Source organism: Lepisosteus platostomus, chromosome 25 (assembly GCF_059453375.1).
Source record: "Lepisosteus platostomus isolate fLepPlt1 chromosome 25, fLepPlt1.hap1, whole genome shotgun sequence".
In the NCBI taxonomy this organism is placed as follows: Eukaryota; Metazoa; Chordata; class Actinopteri; order Semionotiformes; family Lepisosteidae; genus Lepisosteus; species Lepisosteus platostomus.
The window spans coordinates 1,596,431-1,613,826 of NC_142635.1; the positions used below are offsets into that span (position 1 = coordinate 1,596,431).

At 50.7% G+C, this 17,396-nt stretch overlaps 1 protein-coding gene across 12 annotated transcripts in view; it reads left to right on the forward strand.

The window, feature by feature from the left end:
- Positions 1–8,031: 8,031 nt before the first annotated feature.
- Positions 8,032–17,396, forward strand: part of LOC148640473 (Fc receptor-like protein 5) — a 28,002-nt gene continuing 18,637 nt past the window's right edge. For 4 of the 12 annotated variants that reach the window (XR_015930294.1, XM_088619691.1, XM_088619693.1 and 1 more), the window contains exons 1-5: positions 8,033–9,597; positions 13,299–13,334; positions 13,902–13,973; positions 16,669–16,959; positions 17,094–17,387. Coding sequence is in view for 10 of the 12 variants with exons in the window: in XM_088619691.1 (XP_088475817.1) it covers positions 9,567–9,597; positions 13,299–13,334; positions 13,902–13,973; positions 16,669–16,959; positions 17,094–17,387 (724 nt within the window). In the remaining 2 variants the exon portion in view is untranslated. Of the gene's footprint in view, positions 9,598–13,298; positions 13,335–13,901; positions 13,974–16,668; positions 16,960–17,093; positions 17,388–17,396 lie in introns of all 12 variants that reach the window. The other 8 variants (XR_015930295.1, XM_088619695.1, XM_088619692.1 and 5 more) reach the window with 7 other exon arrangements.

Here is a 17,396-nt window from a genome sequence, read left to right on the forward strand (position 1 = left end):
GCACCCCAGAATCTGATCTACACCAGCACTGAGACTCCCTGCGCCCCAGAATCTGATCTACACCAGCACTGAGACTCCCTGCGCCCCAGAATCTGATCTACACCAGCACTGAGACTTCCTGCACCCCAGAATCTGATCTACACCAGCACTGAGACTCCCTGCGCCCCAGAATCTGATCTACACCAGCACTGAGACTCCCTGCGCCCCAGAATCTGATCTACACCAGCACTGAGACTGGGGGTATAGACACAAGCCGGCTGTCCGCCTCCGCTGGGCGGCTCCAGCCCCGGACACGCTGCAGCAGCGCGGCCTCCCGGCGAGAGCAGCAGGAACTCGTGTCCCAGTCAGTCCGGAGAGCCTCCGGCGCAGCTAATTCAATTCGCTTGATTTGTACACAGCGCCTTTCACAGCCAGGCGGCCCCAGGCTGACAGCGCAGAGGGCGAGTCAGGCGGACGGCCTGTTTCGGTGAGGAGCCCCAGCGCGGCCCGGCGGTGCCGAGGACTGTGGTGTCAGAGCAGGGAAACCCGCCCCCGAATCCGCAAAACAGGCCTGACCGGGAGGAGAGGGGAACGGCGCGCACAGCCCCTGCGTATCAAAGCGCTGCAGAGGCTCAGATACCTGCCGGGTATTTTCACGGCCGAGCACATTCAACAAGACAAGAAGCGCGAAAATTAATGAACAGAAATCGCGTGAATTAAATAAACACGATTACCTAGGCAACACGGCGCCTGCTCAGCCGCGCAATACAATGACGTTACGGCCAGCGACGCCAGTTTCACAAGTGAAAGTGGTCCAGTAATACTCCCCTTTTTAGTACTTTTAAGAAGGAGTTGGAACATTATTTTAATTCTATAAACAATGTGAAAAGTGCAAAAGCAAGATAACAGTTGATATATGTAAAATATATATATAATTTGGTCATATAATTTACTTCATCATCTCTGGCAGTTAATTGTCATTTTTCTGTTTGTGTTTTTTTCTTCTCTTGTATCTGTTTTTGCTCCTCTAATTGTATTTGTAAATTCTTTATACATTCAATACAGATTTAGTCTCCTGCAGGGGGTGCCAAGGTACCTGTGCCTGTATGGCAATAAACTCCTCTGTCCTCACTCTGTCCTCACTCGGAGGAGACCAGCGGCAAACTGCAAATCCTCTGTTGCACACTAATTAATCACGAGTCTGAGTCTCAACACTACTAATCAATAACAAGTCTGAGTCTCAACACTACTAATTAATCATGTCAGGACGCGCCGCCCGCCGCGTGGCTGTAGTGCTCGTACCGCAGCACGGGGTCTGGAAAGGCTGTCGGCCCGTGTGAACTGTGTGTGAACTTCTGTTCAATTACTCCTGAAACTGTTCAATTCCCCCTGAAACTGTTCAATTACACCTGGAACTGTTCAATTACACCTGTTCAATTACTCCTGAAACTGTTCAATTACACCCGAAACTGTTCAATTACACCTGTTCAATTACTCCTGAAACTGTTCAATTCCCCCTGAAACTGCTCAATTACACCTGGAACTGTTCAATTACACCTGTTCAATTACTCCTGAAACTGTTCAATTACACCCGAAACTGTTCAATTACTCCTGAAACTGTTCAATTACACCCGAAACTGTTCAATTACTCCTGAAACTGTTCAATTCCCCCTGAAACTGTTCAATTACACCTGGAACTGTTCAATTACACCTGTTCAATTACTCCTGAAACTGTTCAATTCCCCCTGAAACTGTTCAATTACACCTGGAACTGTTCAATTACACCTGTTCAATTACTCCTGAAACTGTTCAATTCCCCCTGAAACTGCTCAATTACACCTGGAACTGTTCAATTACACCTGTTCAATTACTCCTGAAACTGTTCAATTACACCCGAAACTGTTCAATTACTCCTGAAACTGTTAAATTCCCCCTGAAACTGTTCAATTACACCTGGAACTGTTCAATTACACCTGTTCAATTACTCCTGAAACTGTTCAATTCCCCCTGAAACTGTTCAATTACACCCGAAACTGTTCAATTACTCCTGAAACTGTTAAATTCCCCCTGAAACTGTTCAATTACACCTGGAACTGTTCAATTACACCTGTTCAATTACTCCTGAAACTGTTCAATTCCCCCTGAAACTGTTCAATTACACCTGGAACTGTTCAATTACACCTGTTCAATTACTCCTGAAACTGTTCAATTACACCCGAAACTGTTCAATTACTCCTGAAACTGTTCAAATACACCTGGAACTGTTCAATTACTCCTGAAACTGTTCAATTACACCTGGAACTGTTCAAATACACCTGTTCAATTACTCCTGAAACTGTTCAATTACTCCTGAAACTGTTCAATTACACCTGTTCAATTACTCCTGAAACTGTTCAATTACACCCAAAACTGTTCAATTACACCTGTTCAATTACACCTGTAACTGTTCAATCACACCCAAAACTGTTCAATTACTCCTGAAACTGTTCAATTACTCCTGAAACTGTTCAATTCCCCCTGAAACTGTTCAAATACACCTGTTCAATTACTCCTGAAACTGTTCAATTACACCTGAAACTGTTCAATTACTCCTGAAACTGTTCAATTCCCCCTGAAACTGTTCAAATACACCTGTTCAATTCCTCCTGAAACCGTTCAATTCCTCCTGAAACTGTTCAAATACACCTGTTCAATTACTCCTGAAACCGTTCAATTACACCTGGAACTGTTCAATTACACCTGTTCAATTACTCCTGAAACTGTTCAATTACACCTGTTCAATTACTCCTGAAACTGTTCAATTACTCCTGAAACTGTTCAAATACACCTGGAACTGTTCAATTACACCTGTTCAATTACTCCTGAAACTGTTCAATTACACCCAAAACTGTTCAATTACACCTGTTCAATTACACCTGTTCAATTACAACTGAAACTGTTCAATTACACCCAAAACTGTTCAATTACACCTGTTCAATTACACCTGTTCAATTACACCTGTAACTGTTCAATCACACCCAAAACTGTTTAATTACACCTGTTCAATTACTCCTGAAACTGTTCAATTACACCCAAAACTGTTCAATTACACCTGTTCAATTACACCTGTAACTGTTCAATCACACCCAAAACTGTTCAATTACTCCTGAAACTGTTCAATTACTCCTGAAACTGTTCAATTCCCCCTGAAACTGTTCAAATACACCTGTTTAATTACTCCTGAAACTGTTCAATTACACCTGAAACTGTTCAATTACTCCTGGAACTGTTCAATTCCCCCTGAAACTGTTCAAATACACCTGTTCAATTACTCCTGAAACCGTACAATTCCTCCTGAAACTGTTCAAATACACCTGTTCAATTACTCCTGAAACCGTTCAATTCCTCCTGAAACTGTTCAAATACACCTGTTCAATTACTCCTGAAACTGTTCAATTACTCCTGAAACTGTTCAATTACACCTGGAACTGTTCAATTACACCTGTTCAATTACTCCTGAAACTGTTCAATTACTCCTGGAACTGTTCAATTACACCTGTTCAATTACTGCTGAAACTGTTCAAATACACCTGTTCAATTACTCCTGAAACTGTTCAATTACACCCGAAACTGTTCAATTACTCCTGGAACTGTTCAAATACACCTGGAACTGTTCAATTACACCTGTTCAATTACTCCTGAAACTGTTCAATTACTCCTGAAACTGTTCAAATACACCTGGAACTGTTCAATTACACCTGTTCAATTACTCCTGAAACTGTTCAATTACTCCTGAAACTGTTCAAATACACCTGGAACTGTTCAATTACACCTGTTCAATTACTCCTGAAACTGTTCAATTACACCCAAAACTGTTCAATTACACCTGTTCAATTACACCTGTAACTGTTCAATCACACCCAAAACTGTTCAATTACACCTGTTCAATTACACCTGTAACTGTTCAATTACACACAAAACTGTTCAATTACACCTGTTCAATTACACCTGTAACTGTTCAATCACACCCAAAACTGTTCAATTACACCTGTTCAATTACTCCTGAAACTGTTCAATTACACCCAAAACTGTTCAATTACACCTGTAACTGTTCAATCACACCCAAAACTGTTTAATTACACCTGTTCAATTACTCCTGAAACTGTTCAATTACACCCAAAACTGTTCAATTACACCTGTTCAATTACACCTGTAACTGTTCAATCACACCCAAAACTGTTCAATTACTCCTGAAACTGTTCAATTACTCCTGAAACTGTTCAATTCCCCCTGAAACTGTTCAAATACACCTGTTCAATTACTCCTGAAACTGTTCAATTACACCTGAAACTGTTCAATTACTCCTGAAACTGTTCAATTCCCCCTGAAACTGTTCAAATACACCTGTTCAATTACTCCTGAAACCGTTCAATTCCTCCTGAAACTGTTCAAATACACCTGTTCAATTACTCCTGAAACCGTTCAATTACACCTGGAACTGTTCAATTACACCTGTTCAATTACTCCTGAAACTGTTCAATTACTCCTGAAACTGTTCAAATACACCTGGAACTGTTCAATTACACCTGTTCAATTACTCCTGAAACTGTTCAATTACACCCAAAACTGTTCAATTACACCTGTTCAATTACACCTGTAACTGTTCAATCACACCCAAAACTGTTCAATTACACCTGTTCAATCACACCTGTAACTGTTCAATCACACCCAAAACTGTTCAATTACACCTGTTCAATTACTCCTGAAACTGTTCAATTACACCCAAAACTGTTCAATTACACCTGTTCAATTACACCTGTAACTGTTCAATCACACCCAAAACTGTTCAATTACACCTGAAACTGTTCAATTACACCTGGGACTGTTCAATTACTCCTGAAACTGTTCAATTTCACCCAAAATTGTTCAATTACTCCTGGAACTGTTCAAATACACCTGTTCAATTACTCCTGAAACTTCAATTACTCCTGAAACTGTTCAAATACACCTGTTCAATTACTCCTGAAACTGTTCAATTACACCCGAAACTGTTCAATTACACCTGTTCAATTACACCTGTAACTGTTCAATCACACCCAAAACTGTTCAATTACACCTGTTCAATTACACCTGTAACTGTTCAATTACACCCGAAACTGTTCAATTACACCGGAAACTGTTCAATTACACCTGGAACTGTTCAATTACTCCTGAAACTGTTCAATTACACCCAAAACTATTCAATTACTCCTGTAACTGGTCAATTACACCTGTTCAATTACTCCTGAAACTGTTCAATTACACCCGAAACTGTTCAATTACACCTGTTCAATTACTCCTGAAACTGTTCAATTACACCCGAAACTGTTCAATTACACCTGTTCAATTACTCCTGAAACTGTTCAATTACACCTGCAACTGTTCAATTACACCTGTTCAATTACACCTGTAACTGTTCAATTACACCCAAAACTGTTTAATTACTCCTGTTCAATTACTCCTGAAACTGTTCAATTACACCCGAAACTGTTCAATTACACCTGTTCAATTACTCCTGAAACTGTTCAATTACACCTGCAACTGTTCAATTACACCTGTTCAATTACACCTGTAACTGTTCAATTACACCCAAAACTGTTTAATTACTCCTGTTCAATTACTCCTGAAACTGTTCAATTACACCCGAAACTGTTCAATTACACCTGTTCAATTACTCCTGAAACTGTTCAATTACACCTGCAACTGTTCAATTACACCTGTTCAATTGACGCATCTGAGCCCCTGACAGAGCAGAGCTTTTTTCTGCAAGAGTGAGGGAAGAGATTATTACTGTGTGTGAACAGCAGGTAGAGTTGTCCCGGTGCTGGACTGGACTGGACTGTGTGTGAACAGGTGGTAGAATTGTCCCGGTGCTGGACTGGACTGGACTGGACTGAGTGAACAAGAGGTAGAATTGTCCCGGTGCTGGACTGAACTGGACTGGACTGTGTGTGAACAGCAGGTAGAGTTGTCCCGGGACGCGTGTGGCAGTGAAAGTTTATAACCCTGCCAAGTGCAGACGGGGCTGGTCTCGGGTGTGAAACACTGATGGGCTTGCGGTCTGCACGCAGAGAGAGGTGGGGGTGGGGAGCGAGCTGGGCCAGCCTGGGCCAGGGTACGAGCAGCCCACTGCACCCACTGCACTTCCTGTGTGTCTGCAGCTTCATCAGCTGGTTGAGAGCCCTGTCTCTCCCCCTCTCACACACACACAAACACACTCTCACACACACCCTGTCTGCGAGCTGGCCTGCGCTGTGGGCTCTGTGCTCTGGTGTGGCCCTGGCAGCAGTGACTCAGTCAGGAAGAGCAGCCCAGAGCAGTGTGGAAGCGCTGGGGCCCTGGACAGGCTCTGTGTGCTCTCTCCCACAGGCCCTGAAACTGGCCCTGGTGTCGCTGTGTGTGTGAGCCCTGCAGTGGGCTGGTGTCCTGGTTGCTGGGATGGGCTCCAGCTGCCCGGCGCCCGGACTGGACGGAGCTCACCCTCGCTGCCTCCGGGACGCCCCACACGAATCACACATCTTTCCTGCCTGTCTTGGAGGGGCAGACTTGATCATCCAGACTTGCAGCCCTTGCAGAATACAAACCTTGGCGAATTTTTGCCATTGCAGATCTTATCACATAAGAACATGTTCACGTTTTCATGAGCCTGTGATGAACCATCGTGAGCTGTGTTCGACTGTGACATTGGGGTGTGGAACCACCTCGCGTGTCGATTTCAAAGGGCTTTGTTTCAGTGATCGAGAATTGTGATGACTGAAATACGGCACCTGCGTTATTTCTTGCGAATCCTCTCGTTGCCTGAAGAAGGGGCTGTCTGGAGCGCCGCGTCTGTGCGGCAGAAGTCTTTCACAGAGGGGCCGGTGAGTTTTGTCCGAGAGGCTCGCGCGGGTCTGTTAGCGCCCGGCAGGCTGCGAGTGTGTTACTGGACAGCACTGCTTTCAAAGTGGAGCTGGAGATAGCTGCAGAGTTTAACCACTTAACGAGCTCGCCTCGTTAGCATTGCACAGCTAAAAAACCTGTCTGGTCCTGAGAGAAAGATTCAGCCAGTCTGACAGCGGTGGTTGTCTGCTTCCCCAGATGAAGGGAATACGATTCCAGTGAGCATGCAGTGCTCATTTTCCAAGCTGTAGTACCGTGTTTCAGGGCGAGCCAGTAGAGGGTCTCAGTGTTGGTGCAGATCAGATTCTGGGGCTCAGGGGGTCTCAGTGTTGGTGTAAATCCGATTCTGGGGCTCAGGGGGTCTCAGTGTTGGTGCAGATCAGATTCTGGGGCTCAGGGGGTCTCAGTGTTGGAGTAAATCCGATTCTGGGGCTCAGGGGGTCTCAGTGCTGGTGTAGATCAGATTCTGGGGTGAGGGAGTCTCAGTGCTGGTGTAGATCAGATTCTGGGGCTCAGGGAGTCTCAGTGCTGGTGTAGATCAGATTCTGGGGTGCAGGGAGTCTCAGTGCTCTACAGCCTCTCTGGGACAGAAGCTCTTGTGGAGCAGTTCAGCTCAGACTGAGCCTCTTCCTGTGTGAAACCTCCTGTTCAACTGCCAGCTGACTCTTCTCAGAAACACTTATCAGTGAAGAAGGTGTTTGAGCTCAGTGACACTTCTCCTTTGCAGAAATAAGGCCTGTGGTTTGAGCCCACTGCAGAGTGCCTCCGCCCTCGGCTCTGCTGTCTCTCGGCCTGCTCTCTCCTGCAGAGCCTCACTGAGCTGCAGGGCTTCGGTCACTGCATGTGTGACACCTCCCTGTGAAAAGCCTCTCTGGGCCTGTGAAGTGTCCTTGTTAATTCCTCATCGCGACGCGCTGCCTCTGGGTCTGCCGAGAGAAGAGCAGCTGTTTCACACAGCCCAGCCATGGTGTTGGAGCCGATACCCTGGCTTTTCTCCAGACACAGCTGTATCAGTCAGGACAGGAGGCTCTACTGTGCACAGAGGGGGGTGGGGGCGGGGAACAGGCTGCCCAGCCATAATGTTGGAGCCGATACCCTGGCTTTTCTCCAGACACAGCTGGATGAGCTCCTCCAGTCAGGACAGGAGGCTCTACTGTACACAGAGGGGGGTGGGGGCGGGGAACAGGCTGCCCAGCCATGGTGTTGGAGCCAATACTCTGGCTTCTCTCACAGCTGGATGAGAATCTGGGATCTTTCTTGAACCCATCCCCCACACTGCAAACGTTGGAGGAGATCTGTATGATTTCATTCATCTGTTTTGCCCTTCCTTTTGCAGGCTTTTATTTTCTTAAACTTCACTCTTTTACTTCTTCTTTTTCCCTTTTTTTCGCTCCGCTCTCTCGGTCTCACGCAGCTCTCGCTGCTTCTAGCAGTTTCTGTCCAGGGCCAGCGGGGTCTCGGTCTCCCTCCTCACATCAGCTGAGCTCCAGTGCGGACAGGCAGGACCGCGCTCAGGTGCTGACCTGACTCTGACCTGCGGCAGGTCCCTGAAGGGGTGGAGTCTCTTCTGGGCTGTCGCTGTCCAGAGGGGCTGAACACTGAGCCTGTCGGCTCCTCCAGAGCTGTACAGGGTCCGAAGGTGCTCCTGCTGGGGCTGCCATACTGCTGGGCGCCAGTGCAGGGGGGCCAGCCTCTGGGTGAGGTCAGCTGCTTTCTTCTCCCTGAAGCTTCCTGTGCCTGCTGGCCGGGTGACGAAGCCTTTATTTATATCTGCTGCCAACCTCAGAGACGTGTGGACTTGTGTCTCTGCACTTCCCCTGAGCTGCACAGCCGGCCGTCAGGAAGCAGAGAGTGCTGCTGAGGAAGCACAGAGCCGCAGGGTCGCACCCGGAGCCAGGAGCTGCGAGAGCAGGGAGGAGAGAGGAGCTGTGAGAGGAGAGAGGAGCTGTGAGAGGAGAGAGGAGCTGCGAGAGGAGAGAGGAGCTGCGAGCCAGGAGAGAGGAGCTGTGAGAGGAGAGAGGAGCTACAAGAGGAGAGAGGAGCTGTGAGAGGAGAGAGGAGCTGTGAGAGCAGGAGAGAGGAGCTGCGAGAGGAGAGAGGAGCTGTAAAAGCAGGAGAGAGGAGCTGTGAGAGGAGAGAGGAGCTGTGAGAGCAGGAGAGAGGAGCTGTGAGAGGAGAGAGGAGCTGTGAGAGCAGGGAGGAGAGAGGAGCTGCGAGAGGAGAGAGGAGCTGCGAGGGAGGAGAGAGGAGCTGTGAGAGGAGAGAGGAGCTGCGAGAGGAGAGAGGAGCTGTGAGCCAGGAGAGAGGAGCTGTGAGAGGAGAGAGGAGCTGCGAGGGAGGAGAGAGGAGCTGCGAGAGCAGGGAGGAGAGAGGAGCTGTGAGCCAGGAGAGAGGAGCTGCGAGAGGAGAGAGGAGCTGTGAGGCAGGAGAGAGGAGCTGTGAGCCAGGATAGAGGAGCTGTGAGAGGAGAGAGGAGCTGTGAGAGGAGAGAGGAGCTGTGAGCCAGGAGAGAGGAGCTGTGAGAGGAGAGAGGAGCTGTGAGCCAGGAGAGAGGAGCTGTGAGAGGAGAGAGGAGCTGTGAGAGGAGAGAGGAGCTGTGAGAGCAGGGAGGAGAGAGGAGCTGCGAGAGGAGAGAGGAGCTGTGAGAGGAGGGAGCCAGTGGATCGCACCCGGAGCCAGGAGCCTGCAGGATGGGCAGGGCCGCCCTGGGGGCGCTGCTGGGTGAGTGTGGGCCAGCGGGCTGGGGACTGGGGGAGAGAGCACTGCAGGGCAAGGTGTGTGTGTGTGTGTGTGTGTGTGTGTGTGTGTGTGTGTGTGTGTGTGTGTGTGTGTGTGTGTGTGTCTTCTCTCACTTACCCCAGCGGCAAGAGTTTCCGGGCATAATACTGTACCGCAGTAACTCTAGATCCAGGAATACTGTACCGCAGTAACTCTAGATCCAGGAATACTGTACGGCAGTAACTCTAGACCCAGGAGTACTGTACCGCAGTAACTCTAGACCAAGGAGTACTGTACCGTAGTAACTCCAGACCCAGGACTGCTGTACCGCAGTAACTCTAGAGCCAGGGCTACTGTACCGCAGTAACTCTAGACCCAGGAGTACTGTACCGCAGTAACTCTAGACCCAGGAGTACTGTACCGTAGTAACTCCAGACCCAGGACTGCTGTACCGTAGTAACTCTAGACCCAGGACTACTGTACCGTTGTAACTCCAGACCCAGGACTGCTGTACCGTTGTAACTCCAGACCCAGGACTGCTGTACCGTAGTAACTCTAGACCCAGGACTACTGTACCGTTGTAACTCCAGACCCAGGAGTACTGTACCGCAGTAACTCTAGACCCAGGAGTACTGTACCGTAGTAACTCCAGACACAGGACTGCTGTACCGCAGTAACTCTAGATGCAGGACTGCTGTACCGCAGTAACTCTAGAGCCAGGAGTACTGTACCGCAGTAACTCTAGACCCAGGAGTACTGTACCGCAGTAACTCTAGACCCAGGAGTACTGTACCGTAGTAACTCCAGACACAGGACTGCTGTACCGCAGTAACTCTAGAGCCAGGAGTACTGTACCGCAGTAACTCTAGACGCAGGACTGCTGTACCGCAGTAACTCTGTGTGCAGTGGAGAAGTCGGGGTGTAGGGGGAGAGGGCTCAGGCTGTGTGCAGTGGAGAAGTCGGGGTGTAGGGGAGAGGGCTCAGGCTGTGTGCAGTGGAGAAGTCGGGGTGTAGGGGGGAGGGCTCAGGCTGTGTGCAGTGGAGAAGTCGGGGTGTAGGGGGGAGGGCTCAGGCTGTGTGCAGTGGAGAAGTCGGGGTGTAGGGGGAGAGGGCTCAGGCTGTGTGCAGTGGAGAAGTCGGGGTGTAGGGGGAGAGGGCTCAGGCTGTGTGCAGTGGAGAAGTCGGGGTGTAGGGGGGAGGGCTCAGGCTGTGTGCAGTGGAGAAGTCGGGGTGTAGGGGAGAGGGCTCAGGCTGTGTGCAGTGGAGAAGTCGGGGTGTAGGGGGAGAGGGCTCAGGCTGTGTGCAGTGGAGAAGTCGGGGTGTAGGGGAGAGGGCTCAGGCTGTGTGCAGTGGAGAAGTCGGGGTGTAGGGGGAGAGGGCTCAGGCTGTGTGCAGTGGAGAAGTCGGGGTGTGGGGGGGGAGAGGCCTCAGGCTGTGTGCAGTGGAGAAGTCGGGGTGTAGGGGGAGAGGGCTCAGGCTGTGTGCAGTGGAGAAGTCGGGGTGTGGGGGGGGAGAGGGCTCAGGCTGTGTGCAGTGGAGGAGAAGTGCAGCCTGTGGTCGGCCTGTGCTGTTCTGGGAGGAGCAGTTCCTCTTTGTGTTGGAAGGAGAGGCCTGGCTGTGCAGCAAGAGGAAGCTGAGCTGCTCTGCAGACACTGAGAGCAGAGGAGCTCTCTGCCTTTACACTGAGCACCCCGATACCACACACTGAGCACCCCGATACTGCATGAGCACCCCGATACTGTACACTGTCTTTACACTGAGCACCCCGATACTGCACACTGAGCACCCTGGTATTGCACACTGCCTTTACTCTGAGCACCCCGATACTGCACACTGAGCACCCCAATACTGTACACTGCCTTTACACTGAGCACCCCAGTACTGCACAATGAGCACCCTGATACTGCACACTGAGGACCCTGATATTGCACACTGCCCTTACACTGAGCACCCCGATACTGCACACTGAGCACCCCGATACTGTACACTGCCTTTACACTGAGCACCCCGATACTGCACACTGAGCACCCCAGTATTGCATACTGAGCACCCTGATGCTGCACACTGAGCACCCCAGTACTGCACACTGAGCACCCTGATACTGCACACTGCCTTTACACTGAGCACCCCGATACTGCACACTGAGCACCCTGATACTGCACACTGCCTTTACACTGAGCACCCCAAAATTGCACACTGAGCACCCCGATACTGTACACTGCCTTTACACTGAGCACCCCGATACTGCACACTGAGCACCCCGATACTGCATACTGAGCACCCTGATACTGCACACTGCCTTTACACTGAGCACCCCAGTACTGCACACTGAGCACCCTGATACTGTACACTGCCTTTACACTGAGCACCCCGATACTGCACACTGAGCACCCCGACACTGCATACTGAGCACCCTGATACTGCACACTGCCTTTACACTGAGTACCCCGATACTGCACACTGAGTACCCCAGTACTGCACACTGAGCACCCTGATACTGCACACTGCCTTTACACTGAGCACCCCGATACTGCACATTGAGCACCCCAGTATTGCACACTGAGCTCCCCAATACTGCACACTGAGCACCCCAGTACTGCACACTGAGCACCCCGATACTGCACACTGAGCACGCTGATATTGCACACTGAGCAGCCCGATACTGCACACTGCCTTTACACTGAGGACCCCAATACTGCACACTGAGCACCGATACTGTACACTGAGCACCCCAGTACTGAACAGCTGTCTTTGACTTGTTATAAGCCAGAGGTGGAGCATTGGTTATCTGTGAAAATGGTTTTATTTGAACATTGAGTGTTTCTGACAGTATTGTTGCGGAGCTGGAGTGTGACTGACGCTGCCACCTAGTGTCCATCAGGGGTCCAACGGGCTCATGGCTGTGCTCAGCGGTCCCTCCCACGAGAATGCGCAGGGAGCTCAGGTGTGTGAGGACAGATGTGCTTGGCTGGTCGGCAGCCGTCATGCTGGTGTACTGTGTTGAGTTGTACTGTGTTGAGTGTACTGGTGTACTGTGTTGAGTTAGTGACGCGTTGCTCCTGGGTGTCTGTGACTGGAGTCGCTGCGCTGTTCCAGAGCTGTGCAAAGGCAGTGAGACAGAACATGCGTCGTGTTTCGAGAGAACAGTTCAAACAGTTCTGACCGGTTATGGGTTCCTGAGAAGTAGGAGCTGGAATATTCCTGTTCTGATTATTGAAGACTTTGAAAGATCAATCAGCCCAGGTAAATACCAGTTGGAAAATGAGGCACCACTTTACACCGAGAGTGGTGGGAGAGTGGAACAAGCTGCCCAGCCATGTTGTTGAAGCGGATGCAGCTGGACCTCTCTCTGTTCTGGATCAGATCGGGTCGGACCGGGTCTCTCTCAGGCCTCAGGGAGAACCGAGCAGACTGTGTTCATGAGCCAGGAGAGACACGGCTCAGCGATACTGTGTCACAGACACCTCGTTCTCCTTCACCTGCAGAGGCTCCTTACAGCCTGTGACACTTGTACAGACGTTCAGTAACGTGCAGAATAATGCGTCCTGTTGTAAGAGCAGCCCGTCAGCCTGCTGAACCAGAAGATCTGTACTTTCTGTCAGTCGGTGAGACACTCACTGTCTTTATTAAACAGGTATTGGGCTCCACACACAGCTGTGGGTTTACTTGCAGGGGTTCAGCTTGTGTGTTTCTCTGTGTTTCAGTGTTCGCTGCAGTGATCAGCCCTGCCAGCTGTCAAGGTAAGAGCACAGAGTCTGGACTCTTCTACACACACACACCCCACTCTAGACTCACACACACACACCCAACTAACAGGACAGACTCTAGACTCACACACACACCCACACACCATACTGACAGGACAGACTCTAGACTCACACACACACACACACACACACACACACACACACACACACCCACTCTAGACTCACACACACACACCCCACTGACAGGACAGTCTCTAGACTCACACACACACACACACACCATATTGACAGGACATACTCTAGACTCACACACACACACACACACACACACACACACACACACACACACACACACACACACACACACACACACTCCACTGACAGGACAGATTCAAGACTCACACACACACACCCCTCTGACAGGACAGTCTCTAGACTCACACACACACACACACACACACACCCCACTGACAGGACAGTCTCTAGACTCACACACATCCCATAGAGAGAATAATCTTTAAATTTACAAGCACATCCCATTGAAACTGAACACTTAATTATTTAATTATGAGACACTGTCTTATTAACATTTATTTACAGCAGCAGGAGCGATACATGCTGGTAATTTCAATGACACTGAGAGAAAGGAAGATTCTGAAACGAGGGAACAGGGTAAGTGTCACTTTTATTGTGTTGATGAATGAGCACATTTACCTCCTCAGACTTCTGAGATTTGCTCTGCCGCGTTTCTCACAGGATAGTGTTTCGTGGTTTGGTGGGGTTCAGGGTTCGATGGGGTGACAGTACAGCCCTTCCAGTCCTCAGCATTGCTGCAGTTTGAGTGGCCCAGCTGTGTGTGTGGCAGGGCTGTGTGGGAGCAGACTGGAGAGGGCAACAGGAGGAGCCCTACTGTACAGGAGGAGTGCAGACTCCTCTTCAGGGTCTCCTGCAAAGCCTCCTTTAGCTGAGTGTCTCTCAGCTCAGTGTGAGTCCTTCAGTCTGGCTCAGTGTGTCAGTGTGCAGCTCAGTGCTGCTGTCTCTCTGACTGTGTCTGGTGAGTCCAGTGTCTCTCAGCTCAGTGAGAGTCTTTCAGTCTGGCTCAGTGTGTCAGTGTGCAGCTCAGTGCTGCTCTCTCTGACTCTGTCTGGTGAGTCCAGTGTCTCTCAGCTCAGTGTGAGTCCTTCAGTCTGGCTCAGTGTGTCAGTGTGCAGCTCAGTGCTGCTGTCTCTCTGACTGTGTCTGGTGAGTCCAGTGTCTCTCAGCTCAGTGTGAGTCCTTCAGTCTGGCTCAGTGTGTCAGTGTGCAGCTCAGTGCTGCTGTCTCTCTGACTGTGTCTGGTGAGTCCAGTGTCTCTCAGCTCAGTGTGAGTCCTTCAGTCTGGCTCAGTGTGTCAGTGTGCAGCTCAGTGCTGCTGTCTCTCTGACTGTGTCTGGTGAGTCCAGTGTCTCTCAGCTCAGTGTGCGTCCATCAGTCTGGCTCAGTGTGTCAGTGTGCAGCTCAGTGCTGCTGTCTATCTGACTGTGTCTGGTGAGTCCAGTGTCTCTCAGCTCAGTGTGAGTCCTTCAGTCTGGCTCAGTGTGTCAGTGTGCAGCTCAGTGCTGCTGTCTCTCTGACTGTGTCTGGTGAGTCCAGTGTCTCTCAGCTCAGTGTGAGTCCTTCAGTCTGGCTCAGTGTGTCAGTGTGCAGCTCAGTGCTGCTGTCTCTCTGACTGTGTCTGGTGAGTCCAGTGTCTCTCAGCTCAGTGTGAGTCCTTCAGTCTGGCTCAGTGTGTCAGTGTGCAGCTCAGTGCTGCTGTCTCTCTGACTGTGTCTGGTGAGTCCAGTGTCTCTCAGCTCAGTGTGCGTCCATCAGTCTGGCTCAGTGTGTCAGTGTGCAGCTCAGTGCTGCTGTCTATCTGACTGTGTCTGGTGAGTCCAGTGTCTCTCAGCTCAGTGTGAGTCCTTCAGTCTGGCTTAGTGTGTCAGTGTGCAGCTCAGTGCTGCTCTCTCTGACTGTGTCTGGTGAGTCCAGCCTCTCTCAGCTCAGTGTGAGTCCTTCAGTCTGGCTCAGTGTGTCAGTGTGCAGCTCAGTGCTGCTGTCTCTCTGACTGTGTCTGGTGAGTCCAGTGTCTCTCAGCTCAGTGTGAGTCCTTCAGTCTGGCTTAGTGTGTCAGTGTGCAGCTCAGTGCTGCTGTCTCTCTGACTGTGTCTGGTGAGTCCAGTGTCTCTCAGCTCAGTGTGAGTCCTTCAGTCTGGCTCAGTGTGTCAGTGTGCAGCTCAGTGCTGCTGTCTCTCTGACTGTGTCTGGTGAGTCCAGTGTCTCTCAGCTCAGTGTGCGTCCATCAGTCTGGCTCAGTGTGTCAGTGTGCAGCTCAGTGCTGCTGTCTCTCTGACTGTGTCTGGTGAGTCCAGTGTCTCTCAGCTCAGTGTGAGTCCTTCAGTCTGGCTTAGTGTGTCAGTGTGCAGCTCAGTGCTGCTCTCTCTCTGACTGTGTCTGGTGAGTCCAGTGTCTCTCAGCTCAGTGTGTCCTTCAGTCTGGCCCAGTGTGTCAGTGTGCAGCTCAGTGCTGCTGTCTCTCTGACTGTGTCTGGTGAGTCCAGTGTCTCTCAGCTCAGTGTGCGTCCATCAGTCTGGCTCAGAGTGTCAGTGTGCAGTTCAGTGCTGCTGTCTCTCTGACTGTGTCTGGTGAGTCCAGTGTCTCTCAGCTCAGTGTGAGTCCTTCAGTCTGGCTTAGTGTGTCAGTGTGCAGCTCAGTGCTGCTGTCTCTCTGACTGTGTTTGGTGAGTCCAGTGTCTCTCAGCTCAGTGTGCGTCCATCAGTCTGGCTCAGTGTGTCAGTGTGTGGCTCAGTGCTGCTGTCTCTGACTGTGTCTGGTGAGTCCAGTGTCTCTCAGCTCAGTGTGAGTCCTTCAGTCTGGCTCAGTGTGTCAGTGTGCAGCTCAGTGCTGCTCTCTCTGACTGTGTCTGGTGAGTCCAGTGTCTCTCAGCTCAGTGTGAGTCCTTCAGTCTGGCTCTGTGCGCAGGCGGTGAGCTCAATGCGCAGGCGGTGAGGTGTCTGTGCGCAGGCGGTGAGGTCTGTGCGCAGGCAGTGAGGTCTGTGCAGAGTTGGTGAGGTGTCAGTGCAGGCGGAAAGGTCTGTGCGCAGGCAGTGAGGTGTCTGCGCAGGCGGTGAGGTGTCTGTGTGCAGGCGGTGAGGTGTCTGCGCAGGGGAGAGGTGTCTGCGCAGGCGGAGAGGTGTCTGCGCAGGCGGTGAGATGTCTGTGCGCAGGCGAAGAGGTGTCTGCGCAGGCGGAGAGGTGTCTGCGCAGGCGGAGAGGGTTCTCCAGGTTCATGCTCAGAGAGCCCTACAGACAGGGCAGCTGACAGCTGTGTGCTGCTGTGTTTCTGCAGGGAGGCCGGGAGCTGTGCTGACCCAGGAGCCAGACTGGACACCCCTGTTCACTGGAGAGCAGGTCACTCTCAGGTGTGAGGTTCAGGGTCGAGGAGACTCTGTCTGGAGCTACAGGTGGTACAGAGGACGGGAGCAGGTGTTTCCCTCGGTGTCCACAGCCCACGATCAGAACACTTTCTCACTCGGCCCTGTGGCTCAGTCCCACAGCGGCCAGTACAGCTGTCAGGGTGTGAGGAGAAGTGACTCTGCTCTGTCCAGCACCAGCAGCTCCATCACTCTCACAGTGACAGGTGAGTCTGTACAAACACCTGCACCCTGAGGACTCCTGTCCCTCTGCTCTGGGACAGGAGGCACAGCTGACAGAGGGGCTTTCACAGAGTGACAATGAGTGACTCAGTTCTCTTGTGAATCTCTGTTCCTACAGCTCTGCCCAGGGCTGCGCTGAGAGTAGATCCTCACTGGAGTCGCTTCTACACTGGAGAGAAAGTCTCTCTGAGCTGTGAGATTTACAGGGAGACTACAGGCTGGAAATATCTCTGGTACAAAGACAACCCTCACACTGCAGTGTCCCAGACAGCTGGACGCAGAGTAACTGGACACACGCTGACCATCACTGCAGCTGCTGAGTCTGACCGGGGGCAGTACTGGTGTCGGGGACAGAGAGAAGAGAGAGGACTTCAGTCACAGCTCAGTGACTCTGTCTCTCTGACTGTGTCAGGTCAGTGTT